The sequence below is a fragment of the Thermobia domestica genome, chromosome 9, assembly GCF_964235325.1.
Source record: "Thermobia domestica chromosome 9, izTheDome1.hap1.1, whole genome shotgun sequence".
Classification (NCBI taxonomy): Eukaryota; Metazoa; Arthropoda; class Insecta; order Zygentoma; family Lepismatidae; genus Thermobia; species Thermobia domestica.
The window spans coordinates 282,202,165-282,219,826 of record NC_137462.1 but is presented as its reverse complement, the minus strand read 5'-3'; the positions used below and the strand labels follow the sequence as shown (position 1 = coordinate 282,219,826).

Genomic DNA, 17,662 nt, shown 5'->3' with positions numbered 1-17,662 from the left:
TCACACGATACGAACATTAATGTATAAAGAAAGCATGGAATAGCTTCACCGCGTCCGCAAGACCAAATACATACAAAAATCTCTTAAATGAATCAAAATGTAATATGGACTCATTTCAGTAAAATACCTACCATTAGCCCTTAACAAACAATATATCTTTCTTAAGGCTTTGTGTCAAATATTGTTACCTCAAGTTACGTTGTAAAGCATGAACTGTGGCTGCCTTGCATTTTCCAAAAGAACTGAAAAGAGTCTCAAATACTGCTGCTACTGCTCCATAATCTTAACCAAATATATAAAGACGAAGCATAAATGTAATTCTGTTCCAAATTTAACACAATAACTACTAGCGTGCGTATAAGTAATAAAAATTATTTATTAAAGTTTTAAATTGTAGGGGCCCAAAATTTCTTATTTCAACATTTAAAAGAAAGCCCAATTTCCTATTTTTCTAGAAGACCCAAATATTAATCCTTGTCTTCCGATGAAAATTTCCAAGTTGCGGCAATGCAGAACTTACAAACTATTTTTAGTATCGACCTTCAATTGCGAAGCATTTACAGCATATAAACACACCACACATCAGCATTACTTTCTTTCCCCTTTCACCTCATTAACTAAATCAAAGTGGCTTTGTTACCTACTTTTTAATATCCTAGATAGTCAATGAATAATTACTAAAAGTATAGCGTTTTTCCTCCTTCTTTAAACGAGAAGTTAGGCTCGTCGCATATTTCCTTATAATGTTTCCTACATCCGTATGCATTAGGGCGGGGCGAACTTCAAGAAATGTAAACAGAAGCTTTTGTCTCTAGTTCTAAAAGTTGATACAGGTAAAGATAATTTCGTATGTAAAATTTCAGATTTTTATCTTTTGATTTAAGAGTCCCAACTTTGAGTTAACAATGAAGCTATTATTGGCATATGATAAAAAGTAGTTTTTTTTCTGTTCAGTAGGTTTATTGTTTTAAAACATGCATTATTTTTGTAAAAGAAGTATTACTTAATTATCTGCTTTCAGAAACGCATGCTTAGTATCCAAATTTCCAAATTTCCTTCTTGATTCCTCGGATGAAGCAATCACTCCATGTCTGGCTTTATGACCAAAAACTTTTGTGGAAACCCTGGAAACTTCTTTTACGAATCGTTCAACTGCTTGTGAATGACATTGAATTCCTGTAAATTCCAGTGGTCCTATTTCAATCTTTGCCAGCAATTCTTCATCTGACATTCAGTTTACAAGTGGAGGTAGCGTTGTGACGGAAGCATCCTAATCAATCATTTTGTAGTAGTTTTCTGCTTCGAGATGAATCATAATATTTGATTTACAAAATTTTCTCACTCCAGCTTGATTGGTCGTTCTTGCAACAACAATCTTGTTTACTGCATCTTTTCTTACTTCAAGGTCTGGATCTGTAAGAGCTGCAAGAAGAATATTTTCACTGTAGGCAAAATAACAATCTTTAGAGATCTTAGAGATCTTATTGCAGCTTCCTTCATTTCACTATCGGGTAAATTTCTAACTTTCTCCAAATTAAATTGAAGTTACGTTATCCATCAGTGCAGTTGGAATGGGTTTTTATCTCGAACCAACTTGGAGCATACACTCTAACGATGTAGGTTACAAACTGCAATAGATTTTTGGATGGATTTCTTGTGCTCATGAACAAACGAAGGGTTCGATTGGCGAGCGTCAACCACCTGGCGTGATTAAGGGCACCTGGAGAAGCAGTTTGTAAAAATTTTATAACAGCAGCATCAGCGTTGTCCTTTCCCTTTTGTACTGCGATGCAAGCCTTCAGCAAATACTTTTGATCAGCGCTAAAATCTTTTGTGATATTCACACAAAATTCCTTGACATTTCCAGTGACGGGCTGGAAATCAACTATTGGAACATCCCGTGGATCAAAACTTAGCATCTTTCCGATATGCCCCGAAAATCCCTTTGGACCAGTTGTTTTTTTAAAAATTTCTCTTAGTGGAAGCTCATTCAGATGCAACATACAAATGAGCGACTGTAAAGGTCGATTTAAAGCTGTTTTAAAGTCGACGTATAATTCCAGAATGTTTGCCTGTGTTTGTATTTGTTCCATCACATACCACAGCACGCAAAGTAGCTGTCGAATCCGTGTCACGTATAACAGAGAGTATTTCATTTGAAATATCTTCTGCATTGCCACTTTGTGGAGCAATATGATCCACGTATTGCTCACTAGGATATGCAATAATAACGTAGTGATCCTCCTTCTTTGTTAGTTGTCCTCCATCTGGTCCAAATAGTCTGGTTGCATTTATGAGCCCATCAAAACTAACACAAATTAGCCTGTGCAAGTCAAACGAACGAGATTCTGCTCCCTTGTCTCTCCAATAAATTCGCTGTCTTCGCAACTTTGTTGGTTCTAGTATATTTTCCGGTTTATCCAGTTTCAGGTCTTTCAGGCATGCATTAATTAATTTGCAAGCATCTCGGTTACTAACGCCAGTTCTTTCCATCATTTGGCTTAAGTTTGGGTACTGATGCCTATTTTGTGCTGGCCGTTTTTCGGAATCTGTGTCTTCAGAGTCGGATGTGTTTGCTTCATAAGGTGATTCATCTTCCAAGGCCACACCACTTGCTTCATTTTCTTCCATAAAGTTCAACTGACAGGCAGTAGTTTTAGTCATAGTTAGGCTTTGCAAATGCTTTTTCCTAAACCGCTCTTCCTGGTCCTTCCTCTCTGCTTTTTTCTGAAGTGAACTCGAAACAATCTTGTCAATCGAACCGATTACCATTTTCCGACCCGAAGTCTGATCTATCCAGAAATTCCACTCAATTTGTGGTACTTTTATACACAACTGTCTGTCCATTATTTTGTTTCTAACACACTTGCAAGTACAGATATCAAATACTTGTTTGAAATTACTGTAGTCCGCTTTGAATGTAAGTGATGTGCGCTTTGCTGGTGGATACTTTGGAGCTGTTGGGCAAGTCGTATGACCTTTGAAAGTTTGCCCAAAACGCTGGAATATCCAATGACTGGAATGCTAGCTTTGTTCCAGATACTGACAAGATCATTTGCCACATATTTTAAAATATCTGTCGTAGAAGGTGTTTCTTTCCCCTCTTCAGGTAGCATTTTTCTGTAGAACAGGTAGCATTTAACTACTTCTTCCTTCGTCGGGAGTTGTCTTCCAGAAAATACTTCAGGCTGACCAAGTAAAGAATGGTGAGACTATCAGCGATTTTTAATCTAGTTGTAAGTGAACATAACAGAATGAGAAGCATGTAAGGAAATCAATTATAGCTTTTTCTTTTAATTGAATAAAGGTTTTCCCATTGTCTCCTTTTTCTCTTCTTCCTTTCAAAATTGTAGAAATATTAAAATAATCTTCGAAACCTTAACATAAACATAACATAAATCATTTCTATATTATAGTCGCAGAAGAAGAGGGTTTCTCTTGCAGTTGAAGAATCAGTTGAAGAGGAAGAAGAAGAACAAAATGAAGAGGTAAGCAACGAAGACATTACAAAACATTTCCAAAGATGTTTAACTAATCTCCTCGTTTATACGAAGTCAATGCTCGTATTATTGTTGTTATTTAAGTAGTAGTTGTAAAGAAGATAAAAGCGCAATATGCGCATAAACTATTATAGTAGTGGTCTAAACAAAACTAAATTTTCTATGCATCAGCATCTGGAATCGAAACTGAAATCATATACTCTAAGGTCTGTTTAAGTGTCAGATCAGAGTTGTCCATGATTCCACCAATTCTTCTACAATAATTCACTTTCATAATTCATTCGTTTCCTTCAGCAGAAAGGCATTACCCATGCGATAATAAACAACCAATTTCAATTCATTTGTTCAAGCAAGCAATCGGAGTAATCAACGTCAGTAAATCGCTGCTAATGAGCTAATGACAGAATTTTGACATGCATTTTCTTTGTCACAATTACGTTTTATTACAATATAATTGTATTTTCAATATTGTAATAATTTGTGTAGGGAGAGACAATGATAGTCCGAAATTCTAGCCCTTCACCTATTTATTTTATAAAAATACAAAATAGTCTTTGTGTCTACAGTCCTTCAGAGCTTGTTAAGAGTTAGAGATCAGTGGTCAACTGATGTCTACTCCTTCTTTGGCCCCACTTTTATAGGCCCTCTTCTGGTGATTTGTTCTCTTTCGGTTTCCATCGTGTTGATGTTCGTGTCTTTCTGGTCTGTGTATCGTCTGCTTGTTTATAAACAATAGCACATGTCGTTTGTAAACATGTGCTTACGCTGTGATTGGGATCTTTACAATATAGGAGGAGGAATCAAAACGTAATGTCTCCTGTGTCACAAAAAATGTATTAATGAACATAGAATACGACGAGCTAATGCAGAGAATAGCCTCAACTGTCTTCTACAGAATTCTACCCTTCAACATAGTCTCCATGAATTTGAACACATTTACGCCATCTTTGAACCCATCCGTCAAAACCTTTTTGGAAAAATTCAGGAGGTTGCTTTTTGACCCATAATTTTACAGCTGTTTTAACTTCATCCAAATCATTGAATCGGTAACCACGTAGGTGTTTTTTCAAAGGCCAAACAGATAAAAGTCAGAAGGGGCCAGGTGAGAGCTGTAGGGTGGGTATTTTGAAACGATTCAACATGGAGCGTTTTAAGGTGGCAATCATGCACTGGAAGTGCCCCCACATATAAGTGACTTTTCTGGTTTACAATGGTGAAGTAAGCTCTACCAAAAGCTTTTTTCATTTTTTGTGTTAAAACGGGAATTCTTGGACATTTCCTATCTGATTTCAAGATGGCATCGATGTAGCAGCTTAACGAAGCATTTGCACATCAAGTGACAACTACAACATAGACTAGCAACTCGAGCTGACTTTTGTAACTAATTTTCATCAAAACTCAACTCTCACGTTTTATGGGCCTTCTTCTTAGAACAATTACGTTTACGTAATATTAATCATGTTCAAAACGGTTCGCCTGTCAGATGACACTCAACGGGTCACTAACGATAAACAGCAGGTTTATTTGAACGGCTCATTTATATTTTTACAACCACGAGAGGTATATGCATATTGAATTTAAAATCGTACTATCATATTAAATGCATTTTATAAAACAAATTTTTAAAAGCACAATTCAAATTTTAGATTAAAACGTACCAATAATAACAAATTGAATATAAAAAAGTAATTACAATTGTACATTAATGCAAATTATATTTAGCAGTTGTAATGCTATTTCTGTTATGATTTGTATTTATTAAAAAAGGCATGAAGCATTGTTTCCCTATTATGACGAACGCTCTCAATCACATGTTAGATTTTTTTCTAGTTTAGATTAGAAATAAACTTACATTTGATATTTAATTTATTAAAAGTACTTCTACATACAACTTTAGAGACCACATCAAACTAGAATCATAGCAATGACCGATAGTAACGACCACAACAATGATACAAATGGAGCTATGTTTAAAGATAACAGACCTTCCTGACATATTCACTTGAGAAGACTGAAGGAAAACGTTGAAAATTCAGTCTGTTTGGTCTGTAATCACATTCAAGCCCAGGGCCTCCTGATTGCTAAGTAGAAACGCTACGCGAGCTACCCTTCGTCTGCTTCTTTTATTTTGGTAACATCCGCTCTTTCACAGTCTTTCGGGTCTTAATTCAAGAACCATCTGCAATCATTAAAAATTAATTTTAATTATTGAGAACTTATTTTAATTATATCCTCCTTGTAACATATCATTCTTCCTAAAAATTGTGTAATACTTCCCTTTATTTAAATGAAACACAAACACACACAATAAATGCAAGAATAAACACATGAGTGAGTAAACAGTCCAGTTCACTGCTGCACATACACGCTTTCATTGTTTAATTTCCCAAATGAAAGGTCTACGTCGGGTTAAAAGAGAAGATCCACTGCAAGGAAAAGAACCGGCTATCTCAGTAAACTGTAACACGCTCTTAATGAAAATAAATTTTAAAAAGATATAGATCCAACCTTCAATAGGACGTTTTGGGAGCAAGTTATACACTGTCCTCCTGTGCAAAGTATGCCCCATCTCAATTTGTAAACAAAACTCTTATCCCAGCAGCCAAATAAATGATAAAGGAGTAAACAAAATAATGACATAGAAATCAAACACAACATATTTCCCTTTTTAAATATAACAACTTTATTTATTCAACAGATAAGAGCAAGGAAATGCCGTGCATATACTTTGATATAACTCAATTACTGATTCTTGGAGAACATTTATGCAAGTCAATGGACTAGAGTCTCACAAAAAATTTTGAGTTTTACCTTTCTCTATTTTTTAAGAACAACCAGATTTAAAAGGCCTACAATATGGCAAAATATCATTAAAATAAAATACTAACAATAAGTAAATCTTCAATATACCCGTACAATTGTTTATAGAAGAGACTTAAAAGTTTGTAAAATGAATTGAAGTGTAAAGGCACAAGTATACTTATTTTACAAAATTGTGAAGTTCTTCACTAATTGTAGTAGTACGATTTCGATTTCGATTTGGAAACACCTCAGATGTATGGGTTGGCAGTGGTGTCGTGGCGCCCGCAGCGCCGGACCGTTGGTGGTGGTGTGTTAGGTCGGTCTCCATACTACGTCAGGCGCAGTGGAATAGCAGTGTCCAGTGGTTGCAGCAGACGGAGGTAGTGTAAAATGGGAGACCTCTCAGAGTTTCAAAGGGGGCAAATTGTTGGTGCGCGGTTGTGGAGTGAGTGTGACGGCACTGGCTACTCTGTTAGGTGTGTCGCGTGGGACAGTGTCGAAGGTGATGACGGCCTACACAACACACGGGAAAACCACATCGGGGAAGCGGAACAGTGGACGGAAGAAAAACATGAGTGACAGGTCACGCCGGGTATTAAAGCGCATTGTCACGCACAACCGTCGTGCTACTGCGGAGCAAGTGACGGAGGAACTCAATCAGCACCTCCCCCACCCTGTTTCGACAATCACAGTCCGCCGCGAATTACATGACATGAACTTACGGGGTCGTGTTGCACGGGCCAAACCGCTCATCAGGGACCATAACTCTTTCGCACGCCGCAAATGGTGACGCGACCATGCAACTTGGACCGTTGAGGACTGGAAACGTGTGATATGGTCGGATGAGTCATCCTTCACCCTATTCCCAACCACGGGCCGTGTTTATGTGTGGAGAACGCCCAAAGAAGCTTATGATCTGCAGTGTCTCCGCCCAACTGTGAAACATGGTGGCGGCTCGGTGATGCTGTGGGCCGCCATATCATGGTTTTCATTGGGTCCTGTGGTCACTCTTAGCGGACGAATCACTGCCAACGATTATGTCGCAATTTTAAGAGACCACTTGCATCCTATGGTCCGGATGTTGTTCCCGGACAATGACGCCATCTTCCAGGATGATAATGCACCCATTCACACAGCTGGCGTTGTTGCAGCGTGGTTTGAGGAACATCGGGATGAAGTTCAACACCTCCCCTGGTCCGCCCAATCCCCAGATCTCAACATAATTGAACATCTGTGTTCCGTCTTGGAAACACGACTCCGACGACGATTTCCACCTCCATCCTCTCTCACAGAACTGGCCCATCCCCTGCACGAGGAATGGTGTAAAATTCCACTTGCTACCATTCACGACCTCTATGCCTCCATCCCACGTCGCGTAAAGGCTGTTCTGAAGGCGAAAGGTGGCCCGACACCATATAAATCTGGTAAGTTGCAATTTCGTTAAGGTGTTTTCATTTTTCTGATCACCATCTGTATATTACCTTTGTGTTTATATTATACTCGCTTGTACAAATTATAAAGTAAATGCTAGCGGTAAGTTTTGTATGAGTACAGTTTTATATTATATTCACTAATTTGTAATTAACTGATGAAAAAAATACTTTGGGCTCACAATCGTTCCTTTGAAATTTTTGTGAAGCATAGTAAGGCTAATGAAAACATAAAAAATTGAGAAAGTAAGGCACAGAATATTTACAAAATACTATTGAATAAACAAACAATTGTCTGCAACTTTTTTCTTTTCGTACACTCATTTGTTCATACTTTATGACGTCACATTTTGTGAACATCAGAAGCCACGTAAGCTTAATGATAGATCGGTCACCTCTGGTATGTGGAATCAGTCATTCGATCCCACTTCGAACAAAGTGTTTTTTTTTTATTAACACACCGGGTGCATGTGTTTTCTCCGGTTTTTCATGTTTCCTCCCACTTTCTTTATTCCATCAATATCAACTATCCTACTATTAGTCTCGATTAGCCATGGTGCATTATTGTAGGACGTAAAGCTAGAAATTACATTTTATATTCCGGCAGTGTACGAAATGTTTCAGATACACATGTTCGCTTATTTAATACAATTTAAAAGTGTTGAAGTTAAACATTCCAAAATTCTTCATGAATATCACTACTCGAATATTTTAGAAATTAAACTAAGAAACTACTCAGAGAATATTGAAGACAGAAGTAACTTGTTCTCAAGATTTGTTGTGGTCTCTGAGGAGATGGTTACCATGTGTTTCAAAAACTACACAACTGCATAGCATGTAGAAAATGTCACTACTACTCTCCAATCTACAGGGTTTGTCCGGGAAGTAATAGGACTGATTTTATTCCGCCATGACTGTACTTCGGAGCGTGCGCGCACCGACTGGATCCGGTAGAGGGCTTTCCTAGCTAACGAACGAGCGGCTGGTCAGTTGTCTCCGAGCACACGGAGAGTCAGGACAGGCTTTTTCGCGCGACGTGTTTCTGTGAGTGGTGCAAGCCGAAAATGCAGCGTTCGTTAGAGCAGAGGTACGCGATTAAATTCTGTGTTAATCTAGGTAAATCTGCGACAGAGACGTTTGATATGATCAAGCAGGCTTATCCAGATGATGCTTTACCAAGAAGTGGTGTGTTTCGGTGGCACAAGACCTTTTCGGAGAGCCGGGAAGAGGTCGCCGATGAAGACCGTGCTTGAAGACTTCGACAAACACCAACAATGTGACTCGTGTGCGCGAAGTTTTGAACTCAGACCGTCGACTAAGTATTTGTTTTAATAGCCCAGATGTTAAATTTATCAAAAACTGTGGTTCATGAAATTGTGACGGAGCATTTGAACATGCGCAAGGTGTGCGCGAAGATTGTCCCAAAAGTGCTCACTGACGACCAGAAATTGCGGTGAGTGGAATTGTACGAAGAAAATTTGAACATGTGTGAAAGTGATCCCCAATTTTTGAATAACATAATCACAGGTGACGAATCATGGATCCTTGAGTATGATCCCGAGACAAAGAGGCAATCTTCCGAGTGGCACACGCCGGCGTCTCCTAGCCCAAACAAGGGAAGAATGAGCAAATCTAAAGTGAAAACGATGCTCATTGTCTTTTCTGACATCAAAGGCATCGTCCACCATGAATTTGTTCCTCCTGGACAAACCGTCAACGCCACGTTTTACGTGGAAGTGCTCAAGAGACTCAAAGAGGTCAATCGGGTCCGACCAGACATCGGAGCCGACTTGAAGCTACACCACGACAACGCCCCGGCTCACACCGCCTTTCTTGTGAACAGCTACCTGACCAAGGCCGGCATCCTAACGCTTCCGCAGCCACCCTACAGCCCAGATGTGGCCCCCCGGACTTCTTTTTGTTTCCTCGCCTGAAGCGCCCGATGAAAGGCAAGCATTTTGAGACGACAGAGGGTATCCAAGCAGCTTGCACCGCGGCTCTCAAGGCTATTCCGGAGAATGACTTCCGTGACGCCTTCAATGCTTGGAAATCGCGCTGGCAGCGCTGCATCGACGCAGAGGAAGCCTATTTTGAAAGTTTTTAAAGAATTGTAACGATTGGCTGAATAATTTTTGTTAAATCGACTAAGTCCTATTACTTTCCGGACAAACCCTGTATGATTGGATAATCATTAACGATAACCACAACAGTCAGAATGAACTTGAATATCAAATAGCTTAGCCTATGTTCGTTTAAGGCATTGGGTTTTAGTATTTCCATTATGATTATTTGAGTCTCGTATTTACATAAAATAGGGCTAGGTGAAATTATATGGAATTTGTAGTGTTATTTATACTTTGGATGGTAAAGATTACGGATGATTAATACATGAGACTGGTTCTAAGAACATTGGCGGAATGCAAATGTGGGGGAAAGAGAATCTTGAGGAAATCTACGAACATCATATCATCCACCGAAAACTCACATAACCTGTTATCGACGCCATGACCCTCGAACTAGAGATGAGCCATCTAAGTAGAAAGTGGGTGTTCTAAGAAATTGTAAAACTTCGTTTAAAAGCGATATTGTTCATCTGTTATTGTAATATCTAAAGAAATAGAGAGTTCGAATATTTAACCCTTTAAGATTTCAATTTTTACAGATAAATTTTAGACTTCACTCAAACAGCTACTGCCTCCTTAGTATTTATCGTAGGATCATAGTTCATACCTCTTTTTTTTTAAAAAAAAAAAAAGATAGAGCATACTTTCCAATGGTAGAACTCACTTGCCCGTATTATAGTTCGGGAATGGGAACGCCGGAACGTTTTTCGAAAAAAAATCGAAATTTTGCGCTGCTCTGGGCCGGGCCTAGGTTCCCCGTAGAGATTTGAATGTGATTTTGAAACATACGTGTTATGTACATAATAGGTGTGTAAAATTTCAATCTTTTATATTGAAAACTGAGGTCGGGATAAATTTTTGGAAGTCTAAAGGTGGTCCACTTTTTAATGTACTTATATATATATATATATATATATATATATATATATATATATATATATATATATATATATATATATATATATATATATATATATATATATATATATATATATATAAATACTTCAGAAATGTCCTGCGTCATTACTATTTTACCTAGAGTCATGGCTTAAATGCCATTTTCTTCACTATAACGAGCCCTTTCCAACGATACCGCTCACATGTCCCTATCATAAATCTGATTCGAAAAAATCGGGAAAAACTGGATTTATTTTTCTTAAAAAATGATCTCCTCGGTACATTTGTACCCCTCGTGTGCTGTCCTTTTACATGGACGGATCTTTAAAGAATGGTAAATACCCAAGCGTCACACAACCCCAATGCCTAGTTTCAGTCTGATATCTCGAAAACTAAAATCGATATATATATATATTTTTGAAATTTGCCTTAAGACAAAAATTTAAAAAGTCACGCCTCTCCGCCGCACTTCACGCCGCTGCCACCATCCGGTTGCAAAATGCAGCTGGGGTTTCATTTGATCCATCCTTGACTTGACCAATAAAAAATTTGCCTTAAATACCTGTTATAGAACCTAAATGAGCGGTCAAAGACGATATTACTCCATGGTATCAAAAGTTTCCACAAATCCTAAAAGAGATAATTATCTTTTTAAAGAGAATATTAATTTTCTCAGACCTTTTACTTCGACATCAATCAAACATTTTTCTTGAGTAGCAGAGTAATCGTAAAGATTCAAATAATAACACAGCCTCACACAAAAATAAAAGTCCACCAGGCCCCAGGGAATGGATTTTATTTTTCTTTTTAAAGCAGAATCCTAATTCGGAATCAGGACAATTGACCGTTTGAATTCCTTTATATTAGCGAAAAACTTTAGTGAATATGTATAGGGAAAAATACACGTAACACAGCAGAAATTCTCTTCAGCGGACCCCAGAGTATAGATTCGATGTATTTTGTCAGTCGCAATCCAAATTGCAAACCCCCAGGAATATTGACCGTGTCGATTCTTTTTCATGGGCGAAACTCTTAAGAGATTTTGGATAGGGAGGACACACATTTTCCGCCCATAAAACAAATATAATTCTGTAAAGCGTCCTAGGATTTCGAAACTAGGATTCTGTGTAAGACAATACATGAAACCTAACCCTGGAGCCCGGTGCACAGAATTTTTGTTTTTTGTATGTCTATATGGTTGTGTAATCAGAGAAATAACGATATACGAGCGGCTATCGAGGCTCAATTAACGAGACTACATGATACAGAATTAACATATTAGCTACAAACTACTATAAATGTTTTATGTCAAGAAGTTTTGAAATCATCCGTGATAGAAATGTACATATTACAACTATTGATATTTAAAAAAGGAAACAAAGAAAATATTTACTCTACCAGAAGTAACTCATTACGACCTATCAGCGATTTATAATCTAGTTGTAAGTGAACAACGCCGAAGGAGAAGCATAGAATGAAATCGATTATATTTAATAGCTTTTTCTTTTAATTGAATAAGCCTTTTCCTATTCTCTCTATTCTCTCTTAGTCCTTCCAAGATTGAAGAAATTTTAAAATAATCTTCGAAAACTTAACAAAAATCTAACATAAATCATTTCTATATTATAGTCGCAGAAGAAGAGGGTTTCTCTTGCAGTTGAAGAATCAGTTGAAGAGGAAGAAGAAGAACAAAATGAAGAGGTAAGCAACGAAGACATTACAAAACATTTCCAAAGATGTTTAACTAATCTCCTCGTTTATACGAAGTCAATGCTCGTATTATTGTTGTTATTTAAGCAGTAGTTGTAAAGAAGATAAAAGCGCAATATGCGCATAAACTATTATAGTAGTGGTCTAAACAAAACTAAATTTTCTATGCATCAGCATCTGGAATCGAAACTGAAATCATATACTCTAAGGTCTGTTTAAGTGTCAGATCAGAGTTGTCCATGCGAAGCAAGCATATCGCTAATGCTGATATCTAAGAGTATCTACGCGATGTACCTACGAGTTCACTAGCAAAACGTTGTAAGAATAGGCCCATAAAAAATAAACTATGAAATTTCATTGAATTCTGCTTTCAAGTTACCTGTCTCCACCTCACAACACTCTTTACCACTTTTGGAACATCTATAGGAGTCCTCCAATATAAGCTTATTGCACAAAATACAAACTTCTCTTGTCTTTGCAAATGTTTCAGAAATTCCAAACCTTTTAGACAGAGAAAAGTAAAATTTTATTATAATCCCAAGTTTCTTTCACCCGTTGCATACAACTAAACTTTATTTATTAAATACTGACATCTATTTCATAGATGTGTAATTTAGTTAAGTTAGAAGAACTGCTTATCAAAAACTTGACAGAAGCGTTTAAAATATTGTCCGTGTAAGACACAAGAGTATTTGGTACTGCATATATCATAGTACACCCATTTTATGCATATATTATAGTACATATATGTGTAGTGCATAATGCACTCTATGTACTGACCCAACCGACTGTGGAAACATGAATGGGATGAATTTTTCTATATATTTGGTGGCAGTTCTTTTGCGATCGTCTTTCTCTCCGTTGCGGCTTCAATGACTGGTTCTTCCATCCAAGAACCTGTCAGTACATTCTGAATAGTAGATTAATTAAGAGGTTATGGAGTGTAGTTTTGTATGGATCAAATCACACATTTTAGAAAGCAGAATGAAGGTGATTAGACGCGTTAGGGAAAGATGTTTTGCGTAGTCAGAACGAAGATCTGCGAAAGGTGTATGGTTAATTTCAACCACTTCGTTTTAAATAGTGGGTTAACGTAGGAGATGGAATCTATCCTTGGGACGTTGAATTGATTGCAGAAAACTCCATCTTGATGTCTTTTTATCTTTTCTGCTCTACAGAAATCAGTATTGAAACCAGGAGAATCGTTTCCAAGAACATCTCGCTATACGTTACGTTTCCGCCCTATGGCGATAAATGTTCAGGCGGGAAACAGTAAATTTGAACCACTTCAAGTTTCAATATATTGTTAACAGAGAAAATGAAGAATGTTCTTCGGACGCTGAATGGACTGGAAGAAACTGCTTCTTGATATGTGTAACGCGTTCTTGTTCTGATACCTGTCGACAGATGGATGTAGAAAAGTTGTTCTATAAAACTTCCGATATTTATGCATAGTTTAATTTGGATGTCTAAAGTGTATAAACAAAAACATATACTGTAGTTTACAATACTCTAGCAGAAACTGAAATAAGTATGATGGAAATTTTAATGCACAGATTTCTTTTTCCAGTCAACAAATCCACCCTCTAAATCTGCATCTCAAACCAGTCTTATACCACAGGTAAGAGAATTTATTACTGTTTTCTCAGGTGTGTTGTGTGCAACTGCAATTATCATCCTTAAATACTGAAAATAATACAAAATTTACCATTTTCTTTTTCTTTCTTTTCGTAAGTGAAGAGAGATAATGAAATACTAGAGTCATAGATAATGTTATTCTACAACAAAAAATATGAGCCTGAAGAATATTCATTGTTGCTATCCATAGAAATTACAGTGTTGCCAGAATAACATTTCTTCAAAAATCTAAGCTAAGGCACCGATTAGAGGAACGAACTCAACTGTAATTTATTACCTATGTTATTTCGGTATCCTGTGAAGTACTACTTTTTAAATAGCATTCTTATTTATTTAATTTTAATAACTGTATGTTGAAACTTGAGACATATCAAGAACTATGTTATAATCATTTCACAGCCTAAATAGTGCAGTCGCTTGGCACAAAAATATTTCTATTCTGGATACCAGTATGAAACTTGGCACATTTATTAATTATAACATGTTGAATGAAAATCCGCCGGGACACAAAAACGATGATCACCCCGTCGGACAGAATTCAAGATGGCGTCCAAAATGGCGGCACAAACTGAAAATACTCCAATTTTGCCGTTCTTCGGGCCAGTTTATATGTTCATTGGCATGCTAAATTCAAATAACGCGCTTTTACAAATATTAAGGTAATAGATTTACAAATATAAAGAATTATGGCATATTTACATCTATTTTAATGGAAAATTAAACATGCTATTTACTGTAACAACGACGAAAAAATCGTTTTTAAATTTTTGAATGACGTGTTCAGACCTTATAAGTAAATCCAAAGGTGTTATTGTAGTTAAGTGTTAACTATGTGTTTTTAAGTAATTTCATGTTGTAGAACACTTATATTATCTTGCAGTTCTTGCAGATTGAACTGAAATACCAAGATGTCTAAAAAGAGAAAATTGGAATTAATTGAGTTTGATTCAACAGTTCCGCCCAATCCGGAGGTTAAATAGGAGCAATGTATAATCTGTCAGGAAGAAAATGAATCCCCTTTCGTAAATGCTACGGATAGTGGACTGAAATCACTTGATGAAGTCTTAATAGAATTCTCTAACCTTGGAGCTTTGCCGAAATCTGTTCCAATTGTTCAATTACGAGATAGTACTGGTATCGTTCAAAACCTAGTGTCAAATTCAGCAAAGTTTGATAAGTCATGTCGTACAAAATTTGACAAACAGAAACTTGAGCGTCTGAGGAAAAAGAAGCAGCAAACAATAGTTGAGTTACCTCCTGGGACATCTCAGGAAGTTAAAACAAGATCAAGTACACCAACTGTGGACATTAAAAATACGTGTTTATTTTGTGATGGAGCGGGAGAAGAAGACAAGTTAGTATCTTCGCAAACACTAGAAATTGGTTCAACAATCATGTTTTTAGCAAAGGAGGTTCAAGATGACGAAATACTAATGAAATTATCTTCAACTGATTTAGTGGCACAGGAAGCAAAATACCATAAGCTGTGTTACGTGCGATTTAGGAACAAAGTTAGAAGTGAACTACGAAAAAAGGGACCCAAAAGTGAAAGTGATATTAACAGCTTTGTTTATGGTTCTGAATTAGCTCAAATGGTAGAATATATTGAAGACATTTATTTGCTCAGTGATACTTCACCTGTATTTAAGTTAGCAACACTTACGAGTCAGATGGAATGGAAAATGCGCAATCTAGAAATTCCAAATGCACAAGTGAATTGGTAAAAACTAAAAGAGCAGCTAATATCTTTAATTCCAAGTTTGACTGCCACTAAGTCTGGAAGAGAAGTACTGCTGTACTTTGAGGATGTAACTGGAGAGGCTATACGTGATGCCATTGCATACAATGCCATGAGTGATGGAATGTGTTTAGCGCATGCTGCTCAAATAGTTCATAGAGATTTGTTCAATGAATATCCAAAATTTGAGGGTCCGTTTGCAAAAGATTTTATTCCCAAAGAGTCAGTGAATGAAGCTCTATTATTGTTGTTGCAAATGGTCTTAGAAAGACCTGCACAAGATAAACAAGGAGATACTAATAGAAAACCCCTCCTATCTATTGCACAGTTAATACGTTTTAATGCTACCAAATCGAAACGAAGGCACGAAACTTGTAATATTAAACATCTTATAGAACGAAAAACAACACTATCCCTCTATATTGGTCTCAAATTGTATTCAAGTATAAGAACCAGTAATATTATTGATCAACTCCATGCTCTTGGCTTATGTGTTTCTTATCACAGAGTTCAGTTTTGTCGACAACAACAAATGTTACATGTGGAAAGTATAACAATTTAGGAAGAGTAATTCTTGAATGCTTACATGTAAAATTTTTACAACAGCAGTAATTGATAACATTGATCATAATCCTTCTTCTATGACACTTAGGGATTCATTTCATGGCATAAGCATTACCTTGATTCAGCGTCCAGATCGCACGTTAGCACAGAAAAGATATTTGCATATTGCAACTTCACAATGGACCAGCGAGGTAAAGAATGCGTTACCTTCTTCCTACACACTATATCCCCAATACGTTTTAACACAAAGTATTGTGAAATGCCCCTCTCAACTGATTACACCACAAGAAATAGAAGGTTCTAATTCCACAGATATAATAACTTGGTTAGAATCAGTCAGAGGAAGCATCGAGAGCAATTTTACTCTTCATATGTACGTATTTCTTGGTCAGTGTTTGTATCAGAACATAGACAATCACCTACACTTCCAAAATCTAATAATGTTTTACTTCCATTGTTAAGTGAAAAGGTGCAATCCCCAGCTGTGGTAGCACACTGTATGGAAGTACTTTTCAATATTTTTAATAAACTCTGTTTGAATGATGGAGTTCCGATCCTCACTGGAGACCAACCAATATATGCCCTGGCAAAACAGATTCAATGGAAATATCGTATAGTAAATATGGTGAAAACAATTTTGTGGTAATGATGGGAGGTTTGCACATTGAAATGGCTGCAATGAATATGATAGGAAGTTGGCTTACAGGATCTGCGTAGACTTATTGATGATAGAGTAACATCAACTGGACGAGCTGAATCGCTTCTATCGTGCTCTCACGTCAAGCGCGCTCGCTATGCTCACCAAGTAACAGTGGCTGCACTATATATTTTGAAAACAGAAGCACACGAAGCATATAAATATATCAATGTCTCTGAAGGAATGTCATATTTGGATTTTAACGAATGGTGTAATCTACGCAAGGAAGAATCTCTGCAATTTATTTTCTGGTCAATAACTATGAAACTACAGATTCTGTTGCTCTTTTTTACAAAGTGTGCGTGAAGGAAATTTTGTACAATTCAAAACCATTCTGGATGATATACATATATCCCTGGATGTTTGTTTAGATCACACAAACTATGCCCACTGGTTGCCAGTTTTCATCAAAACACTGAAAGAAATGGAGATCCGCCATCCGCTTATATATAAAGAATTCATGAAAGGCAAATTCGTAAGTCAAAAGAGCAATCGACCATTTTCAGCAATGGCGGATGACCATTTGCATGAGCAAAATAACAAACAAGTTAAAGGAATTGGTG

General features: G+C 36.9%; 1 protein-coding gene across 5 annotated transcripts in view; it reads left to right on the top strand.

The window, feature by feature from the left end:
* The window catches only part of LOC145660724 (uncharacterized), a 261,964-nt gene that overhangs the window by 201,585 nt on the left and 42,717 nt on the right, over window positions 1-17,662 (top strand). For 4 of the 5 annotated variants that reach the window (XM_081726103.1, XM_081726106.1, XM_081726104.1 and 1 more), the window contains 3 exons: window positions 3,417-3,488; window positions 12,382-12,453; window positions 14,033-14,083. In XM_081726103.1, the coding sequence (XP_081582229.1) occupies window positions 3,417-3,488; window positions 12,382-12,453; window positions 14,033-14,083 (195 nt within the window). The remainder of the gene's footprint in view (window positions 1-3,416; window positions 3,489-12,381; window positions 12,454-14,032; window positions 14,084-17,662) is intronic. The other variant, XM_081726105.1, reaches the window with a different exon arrangement.